The sequence below is a fragment of the Mycetomoellerius zeteki genome, unplaced genomic scaffold (assembly GCF_001594055.1).
Source record: "Mycetomoellerius zeteki isolate Tzet28-1 unplaced genomic scaffold, Tzet1.0 scaffold69, whole genome shotgun sequence".
Lineage (NCBI taxonomy): Eukaryota > Metazoa > Arthropoda > Insecta > Hymenoptera > Formicidae > Mycetomoellerius > Mycetomoellerius zeteki.
In genome coordinates, this window is record NW_017257708.1 from 1371336 (window position 1) to 1382488 (window position 11153).

The window sequence follows — 11153 nt, forward strand, 5'->3', positions numbered from 1 at the left end:
CGATGCATAATAACGTCCGCGACCTCATTCTATACCGTGAAATATTTTTAAATACAAGTCAAATTATTATTGTTCTTCGCCCGATGAAATGGTGACAGTCCCACGCAATTGTTTTACATACATTTATACATAAACGAGTATATAATAATTCTATACTCTATATCTACCAGAAAAATAAATTGACGCCAAATAATCCATAAATATTTCAAAAATTTTAGATAAAAAAATGTTTAGCTACGTAATTCTCAAATTTACTATGTAAACTTTGACATTAAAAAGACATGAAAATCATCTAGTTGGATAATCTGTTTACAGCTGACAACGTTCACAAACACTCGCGAAACAGGGTGTGCCACAGGAAAGCAGTACCGACACTTTAATAACGCGCTAAACAAAGGACTAAGTAATTGTGCGAGATGTCACGGCCAAGCGTGTCGGACAAGCATGACGCGACGTGTTGGCCGGAAGGGAAACCGGTAATTAGTCTCAATGTAGCCGCGACATAAATAAAGCGATCAGATCGTAAGCATGAAATATGATCGGTAACGCGCCGATCTTTTCATCAGTTTATGCGATGTATAGTACGGGACTATGGGGGATATGTTTACGCGAGAGGGTATAAAGCCTTCGTTTACCTTCGTGTCCTGTGTGACAGGCATAAACGAGGCAAACCACCGCCGCCACGGCGGCGGTCGGGTGAAAGCAATGAAAACCGCCGCCGCCGTGAGCGGCGACCGCCACCCGCAGATCCGTAGGTATGGTGAACGGAAGTAATCCCCGTGGCGCCATAAACGCAAGCGTAGATCACCTCACGTGGATAACGCGTTTGGCCGAGGATCGCCTACCAGCCCGAGCGAACGATGAACATTATGCGCTCGCGCACGAGCTCTTTACGAGATTTTGTCTCGTAAAGTATATCAGCTGAGGCCGTTTCTCCTCTTTACTCGCTAATGCATCCCTTTGCGTTCCATGCGAAAAACATACACGTAAAAGATCCATGAAACGTCATTTAAATCAAATTAATTGCGATCCCAGACTTTCGTGCGGCCTATAAGTGATATATAGAGGTAAGCGGATTTGATACCGCCGTTACTGACGTTACTTGATTTATTTAAATTGATATAGCTATTATGTAATATAGCTAGTCAGGGTTTTTTGAATTTTTGCTCATCGTACAAAAATTAAGAGTTTATAATTGTATGGCGTATATAGAATATTTTCATTATAATTTATTAACTTATATAACGATTAACGTATAAATTTTGATTATTTCTTCATCTTTGCCAGTGTATCTTTGCTCTTGTAAATCGTACATCCTTCGAGCGTTATAACCATCGTTTCCTTTCGTCTTTGCCTTCAACCGAATTTGAAGGTAAGATATAGTCACTCTATACAATCGTCTAAAGTCATTTTCGTCAAGTTTCCTCTCGCTCCCAATCCCAGTCCACTTCCTCAGACTTCCCTCTGTGGCCAGTTCTGTAGATATCACTTTCCGGCGCCTCCTCCTCTTCTTCATCAGGCCAATTAAATTTCGCGGAATCTTCATCGGTCTCAGATTTCGAGCTCTGCCTGTGGTCTCTTTCGTGCATAGCTCTACTGCACTCTGTCGAGACCGAATCCGTCTCATCCGTCCCGGATCTCGTTGAGTTGGTTCTTGCATCTTCCGTGTCAGTGCTCCTACCTCGTAGCATTACGGTGACTTCGACCGATTCGTCGTCAGCGAACGACTCGGTATCCTCGGACTGCGCACCACTGAGCTCGCGTTTGATCGACGGTTCTTTCGCTTTAGTTTCGGATTGCTGCTCCTTGGAATCTTTTATAGTGTACGCCGAAGAGCCTTCCTCTTCCGAACTGCATTTGCCAGGCTTTCTTGAACGGATGTTCTCGTTCTTGCTGGACCAGCTTGGGCCTTTCTGGCAAGAGGTATTCGGGATCTTCCTCACTCGCCTGGCTCTTCACAATGGACTCTCGTTTGAATAAACCAGTCGACGTTGGTTTGACAGAAAGATCGCCTTCTTTCTTTACGACGTTCCATCCAGCACTCGCCAAATCCTCTTGTGACAATTGCGATAGATCTTGCAGGGATTCTCTTTTGCTTCCCTTAGTCAAAATAAAATTATAATTGTTAACGTTGTCTTCCTCTTCCAAAGACGTTTTCTGACTACCACTAGTATAGGATTGTCTCCTCGAAGTATCCTGACTGCTCTCTTCCTCGCTTAGACTCTCTTCTCTCGATGGTGGTCCCTGTTCACGGTATTCTCTACGTCGCATGTAAATACCATCCTCCTCGGGCTCACTTGGTTCCTGAAAAGACCCAAGAAGCGCTTGTGGGCCAACGCTGACGGTCCACGAGTCCATGTTATCCTCACCCGAAATATCATCTCTTAATAAGGCTATCCTGCCCTCCGCAGAGGATCTACGTTTCAACGGTTCCACGCTAGTCTCGTTCTCCTCATCCAATGACTCGCGCTGTTGAGTAGCCAATTTCTCCATAAACTGTTTTCTACGTATCCTTAATTCGTGTTCCCATTCCTCCTCATCACTCGTTCTTGTTTCAGAACTTGAAACGCGTACCGGTTTCGTTTTTTCTTGTGCTGGTGGCTCCTCCTCGCTCTCAGAAGAGAACCTTCTTCTCGCCGATTTTACGAGAAGTGGTTTCGACTCGTGTTGTTCTCTAACGGATGAACCTTCCTTTCCGATGAATTCCCAAGAACGATCATCCGCCTTAGTTGACGTTCTTCCTCTGGACTCGGATCTCTTAAACTGTTTCGAATCATCCTCAATCTTTTTTTTGCGCTCTTCCTCACTTTCACTCTCTCTTGACGATAATCTCTTGTTTTCTTTGGTTCTGGATAACGAACGTCTATTGCGCTGAGCCATAGCCTCGTCATGCTGTCGCTGATTTCTGAGAAATTCGATAGCTTCTTCTTCAGAGTCATCCGTTGCGTATCTCTGCCTGTTCATGCCTATTTTACGATCCGTGTAGCTCTCCGTGTCTCTGAGCGGTTTTTTAGCTGCTTGCTTGACTCGGTCTTTATTTGATATCTCTTCGGAATCACGATCGATGAATGACAATCGCTTTCCATTCATTTTCTTCAGTGTCGGTACATCTATTTTCTCTTCCGTGTCGTGCCCCTCGAGAGTGGTTGCACCGTGCGCTTTATCCTTCTGTCGATCCCACCCGATGGACGTGACTTCATCGTTCTCGAAAACGTTTGCTTGCTTGACCGCGGTTTCGACGGATTCGGCTTTTTCATTCTCGCTCACGAGTGTCTTTTTTTCTTCGGAAACTTCGAGCGCCAAGTCCGTGCTTTCCATTATGAAAACTCTTCACCTCCTGCATCGGAAGATCAAAAAGTAACGTCAAAACGACTGACGCAGCTATCACTATCGCTACTTCCAGAGGATCAATCTGCAAACGTAAGAATAATGTATTTATATATTCTCTATCGTACGTCAAGTAATCTTAAACGCGGCTATCTGATTCTGAAACTTGCGTTTGAATTATTTTTCTAATCGTTTATATAAAGAGATTCTTCTTTTGAGAGATATTTTATACAGAAATTGATAGATAACCACATCAAGACATTAATCAAACAGTTATACATTTAGTGTTAAATGTGTGATGAGAACGTAAGCTTAATAAATTCATTGTTCCAAAACGCTGCATATTCTCACTTCTAAAGATATTCTTACTTCTTTTGCACGACTTACTGCTCTATGAAGTTGAAATTCCGTGGAGAATCTCGTGGTCCCAACGTTGTAGAAAAATACTGCGAATTGCGTTAGATACACAGCGTACGATATCCTGCTGAGGATCATCAACGAGTAGCTGGAGAGGAATCTATTAACACTACCTACGGAGTGAATGATTATTGCGTCAGTGCTCCTGTCTATTTACACGTCTATTTGATTGTTGTTACCACAGCGTTACAACGGACCTCCGTGCCCCGTGAAGCAGGCAAATATTGACCAGCATAGAGCCGCGGCCCATAGCACCGGCCCGATTACTGCATAGTGAGTAGCCTCTTCAGCGTCGTACACGTAGTCACGCTTGGCCTGACGCCAGGGTGAAAATAACGACCATGAGCCCAAGGTTATCGCGATCAACCAACCCAAGATCACTAACACCTGAAATTAGAACAGTGCCACGATCACGCGCGATTATGATTACGTGAGGGGAGAGTACCCTGTGAATCCTGACGTTCTTTCCGGTGTAATGCAACAACACACCGAGGCCGACACCGAAGACGTATGGCGTTGCTCTATGCAGCGGCAACGCGTAAGTTAAATTAGCAGTCTTGTAAAGGCGCTTTAATCTGCAATCAAAAACACCATCAAAGTCTGCATCATTCGCTCCCGCATCCTATTCTCGAAAAATATCGCATACGAAATTTTATAGTATACATCGCGCATACATATATTATATTTTAGAAAATCTTTGGAGTGAAATCAAGTTCTAAAGAATGACAAAGAGTGGCAATTGTTGAAAAATGTTGGAAAAGACTGGCTTAGTCTTTATCAATTATCCATTTTTAAGAGTGAGATTTTACTCTTTAGAGTTAAATTCCTCTCCAAAGATTTTAGAGAATAAATTTCACATGCGATATAAAGAGATTCAAGAAGGGGCCTAAGATGTACTCACGAAATCCCATGATAGATGACGAGAGACAGATAATTGTTCATTGTCGCTATGTAACGAAGAGTGGCAGATAACAAGATGAGAAAGGCCATTAAGAGCATACCGATGATGAGTTTGTATTGTAAAAAAAAGACTAGGATAGGCGCCAAGAGCGACAGTTGCATGTCCAAGGCCAACTGATACGTGTGCGTGGCGCACTGTAAAAAATCCATCGAACCACGATAGATACGATTTATAAATATTTTTCAATTCGTCGCTGGGCCATCTACTCACCATTTCCTCAAACGGAAAAAAATTTTGCACGTATAATAGATTTGTCCACGCGTTGTATTTGCAAAGCTCCGCGTTCGCCATGACGACGCTATTCCATTGCGGACCCGAGCCGACGTGTTCCATTACGAACGCGTACCAGAAAATCACCGCGAGTAACGCTGGTGAAAGTCTGAAGAGCATGCCAGTGACGGAACAATCAATAGCTTCAGCAGAAAAAATAGCTCAGGGAACGCTCTGATTTTTTAATATAATTGGTTCCTATCTTTAGTTCTTTGCTGGATATAAATGTAGGAACTAATCGAATAAAGAATCACTGAGCGTTCACTAAGTTGTTTTTTTTCTGCCAAATGCAGCCAATAAAATTTTTCTTGCATTTGAGCTGAAACAACTATGAGGACTCTTTCTTTCTCTTTGAGATTAAAATACCTGATAAATCTAGCAATGAAACGGCAAAACCAGCGAATTTCACCGCGAGTCTTCAGTTCCTTCGCCATGTTGTAAGCGGTTAGAACACCGCTTAGCAGCAGAAATGCATCCGTGTAAACTAATGACACTCGCAGAATAGAACTGGCCGGACTGTTGGCGATCTATTGAAGTAACGAATTAATGGAACGATATGTCGAGACGTTCTAATACAAAGACTCTATTCAATGATTTTACCTCGGTAAGAGAAGTGCGGTTGCTAAACGGTATTCGGGAAATTGTTATAAGCTGATGGGCAACATAAAGAACGATCGTAGCCAACGCTCTTATTCCATAGATACACGTAATATCCGCAGCATCCGTCGCTTCCTTCAATAAGGCTTTAATCGTCCTTCGTAAGGAAAATGACATGATTATCCTCTCAGAATAATTTCCTGCGAAGGAGATGCGTGCATTATGCCATAATCGCAGCTGTATTGAAATATTCTGGCGAACCTAATTTCAGTTTCGTAAAAGATTCATTTATCGAGACTCACGTACCTTTCCCTCGCGTCTCCACGAAGTAATCCCTCACAGTCGCTACAATAACGAGACAAATAATCATAGCGTAAAAATACCTACAAAATAAATTAACAACATGCATTTATCAATTGCTTGATTTTTCGTGATATGATAAAAAGATACGCACAAAACACCTATTGTCTCTTTCGAATAGGTCTGAAACTTTTGCTTGACGTAACACATATTCGGATCAACGTTCACCATAAATTTAATTCCAACAGTTCCATTGTAATCCTTTAAGGTACTTTCTAATGCATGTTCAGCGTCCTCAGCGGAACACGCCGCGGGTAGACACAGCGCCCAATTAAATGAAGTGAATTTTGGAATGAAATGACCTGGCTGAAACATTAGATTGTCGAAAAGTTATTTCAAAAATACGAATTATGTAATTACGTTAATTACGTTTAAGTTTAATTTTTTTTTAAGTTTGAATTTAAATTTTAAAAATCCAATTATTTTAAAATTTTCTACTTTAAAAATTTACTGTAAAATAAATACAAAAAGAAAACACAATTAAGTTTTTTAGATTTCTATTATCTATCTTCTTTAACCTTCACACGAAATACAGACAATATAGAAATTTTTATATTAATTTAATATAATTTTGGCAACATTTCTCTTACGTCGTGCATATTTCCTCGTATAAAAGCGCGGGCCTGCATTAGATTGACCGGCAGCCTCATGTCTGAATGGGTTGCATGCAGGTCTACAGTTGCCAAGCAATATTTCCCTTGAATTCTTATCGTCTTCTCGTCCACTTTAACATGCGCCAGCACACCCAAACATTGATCGTAATCCCCAAGCTGATTCACGTTTCCTCGTAACAAGCCTGACGGAATCTTTGCGCTCGAATCTAACACTATAAACAAGATAGATTTTTGGTTCGATGAAATTGATGTAATTTTTCAAGATCAGAAACATATATTTAGGTTGTACAAATCGGAAATTTCGATTAAAGAATTTTAACAGTTCAAAAATAATGCCTACATATCCTGTTTAGAAACATTTTTTAGCGCTGGACGTCTTCTAGTTGAAGTAATCACAATAACTTTAGTTCCTGAATGAAAATAGAATGAACAGTTATTTTAGTCAATCGACTCACTCACTTTGGAGCGCCCACAACTTGTAACCTCTCAATTGTCGCAGGAATATCTTGCCATGTTGCTGACATTCCGAATTTTCAACGTTCGTGAAATTTGGCACGAAAGTCGGCACACGCAAAATTGCATCATTCACTTCGGACAATGTAATAGACGCATCTGTATGTTCCTTCGTTTTCGGCTTCGTTTTTTGCTCTAAAAAATATCGCCTGATTAATCATATATAATGAATTGCGAAATTTTTTCACGGCCTCAGTATTTATAATTTATTTATTTTTTTGTATATTTATTTGTTTTATTTAAAGATAAGAATACAGCGCTGAAAAACAAAAAGATAAAAATTGTGCCCTTGAGTTAAAACAATAAGAAACAATTAAATAACGAACGATTGAGAACAATAATACCGCGATAATTCGTGCGTTACTATTTACAATTTATACTTTTAATTTCCTTATATTGATTTACAAAACGGACGTTTTGACTTCATTCGACCCTTTATCTGCAGCGATGTCCAAGCAGCGAAATTCATTAATTGGTGCAAAGAGTAGTCGCAATAGAATCAGTCCTAGAATCTTTTATTATTTTTCTGTACTTGGTTCATTCAATAATCGATGCGACGATTTCTTAATTTATAATTATACATTATTTATTTTTGCGATACATCCGTAGATTACGTTTAACATGCAATCATAGTTTGCAGTGGCGCTCATTTAGTCTAACAGCTAATTGACAATTAAACTCTTCAAGTATGGTAATTGAAAGGCTCTTTCTGCTGCATTCTGAAACTGATTCTATTGCGGCTACTCTATACCAATTAATGGATTTCACTGCCTGGACATTGCTAATGATGTCTCGAATAAAGCCAAAACGTCCGTTTTATAAATGAATGTAAGGAAGTTAAAAATATAAATTGTAAATTATAACGCCCGAATTACCGCTCTCAATCGCCCATTATTTAATTATTATTTCAATAAATATTATCTTCAATAGATCATTTTCCAAAAAAACTGTATTTAAAGAGAAAAATCGTTCAATTTCTCCTCAAAGCCATTCAGAAAGAAACAATGCGGAATTTCTATGCGCAAGAGAAGCTTAAAGCGAATAAAAGATTACACGGTCGTTGGATATATTATATCTTTTAGATTATTACTTAAGATACTACTACCAGTGCAATGCCTATTTACGTGGCAACACTAAACATTGTTGGATAAACTCGCTTTTCGTATCGAACCGTTTTTACATAATACTCACTCTCCGCTTGCGAAACTTCCTTCGACGGTCTCGAAGTTGGTTTCGCTGTTACTTTTTTGACATCCGCCTTCTCCGGTTGTTTCGCTTGCTCCTTAATTTTCGGTGCAGGTGTTGAAGTTTCCGGTTTCACTCGCGTCTTCGATTTTTCGTCTACCTTCGTTGCAATTTCAGGCACCTCAGCCTTAGGCTTAGAAGTACCCTTAACTGATTCAACTTTTTTCGTACCTTCAGTTAATTTCTTGGCACTTTCGACTGATTTCTTCGTGCTGGATTCGATGGATTCTTTCGTACTTTCGACTGATTCAATTCTCTTTGTACTTTCGATCGTCTTTTTCACGCTCTCTGCTTTCATCGCTGACTTTGCGACATCGGCTGGCTTTTTATCATCTTGTTTTGGTTTTTCCACATCGCGTTTGCTTTGTAAAATAGTTGTCCTTGTTTTATCTTTATCGGCGAGTCTTACTTTCTCTAATTTTCTAGGTGCTGGAGTGGTTTCTTTTACATCAGATTCTTCATCTTCATCTTCATCTTCATCTTCATCGTCGTCTTCGTTTTCTTTTTTATGTGGTGCACTAAATTTATTTTTAAGTGATTCTGTTACTTTTCGTTGATCTATCTTGGCTGCTTTTTTTTCTTCTTTATCATCTTCCTCTTCCTTGTCGTCGTCATCATCAGCTCTACTTTTACCGTATTTTATAGATTTAACAATCTTTGTGGTTTTAATTTTTTTCATTTGTTTCTTTGAGTCTTTTTTGAAAGATTTTTTATCATCGTTTTTATCTTCATCCTCATCTTCATTATCATCTTCATCTTCATCTTCATCATCATCTTCTTCATCTTCATCATCATTATCTTCACTCTTATCATCATCGTCGTCAATAGAAAACTTTTTTTTCACTTTCTTTTCTTTATCTTCAGCATCCTGATCTGATAGCTCAGTCTCGGATGCTTCTTCTTCTTCTTCGTCATCTGTCTTTTCATCCGCCTGATCTCTTTCGGAATCCCCCACCGATTCCTCATCCTCCTCCACGCTTTCCACTTCTACAACTACTTCTTCCTCCTCTTCGTCGTCATCTATCTCGTCACTTTCTATCCTGGAGCTTCTCGGAACTCTAGTCGCACCCTTGTCTCTCGGATGTTCGGTGATCTTCTCGATTCGAATTCTCCCCATTCCAGCGTCTGACATTGATTCGGCAGGTGGTTTCCGGTCACCAGCGATGGTCCGCGGCACCATGCCCTCGTGCCATTTCCGGATCGAGATCGGTCCTCCGGTCGTCACCGTTCTGTCCATTGGACAAACTCTGCCGTGCGTCGAGACGCAGACGGTCGGATGGTGTGTCTGCGACACGATGTCACGTACCCGGAAGCCATAGCAGGTGGCGTAGAGCAACACGATGAGAGCCAGCAGCGCGACGCACTTGCCCAGAAGGGCGATAGCCATGACAGGGCAGCCTTCACATGGAAGAGGCGAGGACTGGACGTTGTTCGCAAAGTTCGACCCACTGTCTGTCGTTGATGCCTATTGCTTGACGGGTGAGAGTGATTTTCCTTTCCAAGAAACCGCCCAAGATGAACGGCTACGCGTCTTTTCACCCGCGGCTTCTCTATCTCCTTCGAGTCCTCCACTTCCTGTTTCGCGATCGCGAAGAATTCGTAAGATTTATCGGTGATCTGTCGTGCTGATCGCCCTCCGACGTGGCAGACCCCGGGCCACCACGTCTACAGCCGGCCGTGCTTTCGCGGAAATTAGAGCGTATGGCATTGGCCCAAGCAGCTAGGAGTTTTATTTAGCATCAACATTTCGAGGCGGTCGACCGCCAGCAGCGGCAGCGGCCTCTTCCAACCGCGGCTCCGACTGCAACGACGCTACCGGATCCGCTGCGGTCCGGCCGACGCGGATTTATTACGCAAGATACTGGAAGAACACGGGCGGTGGTCCGCGTAATTTCGGTGATGCTTGCAGCTCAACTTCTCGCTTTGTATCCGTGCAAGAGAAAGCTTCACCTTTAATACCGTCGCGTCACAAAATAATTCAAGATTTAGAAAGTACGCACAGATAGAAAAATGTGAATCAAAATTCGTAAAAGAATTCGTAGCAGAAACAGCATTTGTCATCTGAAAATGCATAGAAGACAGAGAGTGTTTTAATATCACATAAAGAGACCTTTAGAAACTTTTGATTGAGATATTTAATTGTAATTTTAATAAATTCAAAATTTACATATTTAAACAGAGAATCTTAATTCTTGACTTCTTTTGTGGGAAAAAAAGCAGAGTTCTTTCAAACTCGCTTGACACGCGGATAATAGTTAACAAAACTCGTTATAGTACATTATGGCAAGCTATTTTCAGAGTACAGATCTGGATATTTGGCTTCGCGCATCTTATCAAGGTCCGTAGGTTAAATCACGCACCCTGCGATCGCGACGAATCCATAAAATTATTTGTGTGCTAATTACAAAAAACCTGAACATATGCTGGAAATTTGACATATTACATAAATTAAATTAAATATTAAAATTGTAGAAAATTATTTCTCTTCTATTTTTCTTCTGAGAATTTTAAGCTTTACATATTTTATATAACATCTATGGAAGATCATGACAAAGATGCATGATCGAACTTATAATTAAGATACTTTTGACGTATACAATTATGCTCAAATTTAACTGCCTTATGTACGCTTCAGCATTAATGAAACAAATTTCTATCAAATAATTACCTTAATCTGAAAGCTCATTGATTTAAAAAATATTTATTTTGTCTAGAAAACTCATCTCTTTTTTTAAATTATGATCAGAGTACTAGTAATCTTAATTTTCCGGCTGACAAGTAATAAAATTTTAATGCGACTTTTATAATAGTGATTGCATTGAAACGAATACGATTGTTGATTATTTATT

The 11153-nt window shown here is 40.4% G+C and overlaps 1 protein-coding gene across 1 annotated transcript; it reads right to left on the reverse strand.

Annotated features, from left to right (window-relative positions):
- Positions 1 to 303: 303 nt before the first annotated feature.
- On the reverse strand, positions 304 to 10101 carry LOC108728996 (uncharacterized). Its single transcript, XM_018457878.1, is given in 15 exon segments — positions 304 to 1851; positions 1853 to 3324; positions 3326 to 3412; positions 3715 to 3857; positions 3942 to 4131; positions 4190 to 4319; positions 4646 to 4839; positions 4916 to 5084; positions 5342 to 5502; positions 5576 to 5772; positions 5879 to 5955; positions 6027 to 6238; positions 6523 to 6758; positions 7006 to 7194; positions 8251 to 10101. Coding segments are annotated over 15 exon segments (5334 nt in total). The 5' UTR covers positions 9692 to 10101; the 3' UTR covers positions 304 to 1415.
- Positions 10102 to 11153: the final 1052 nt, after the last annotated feature.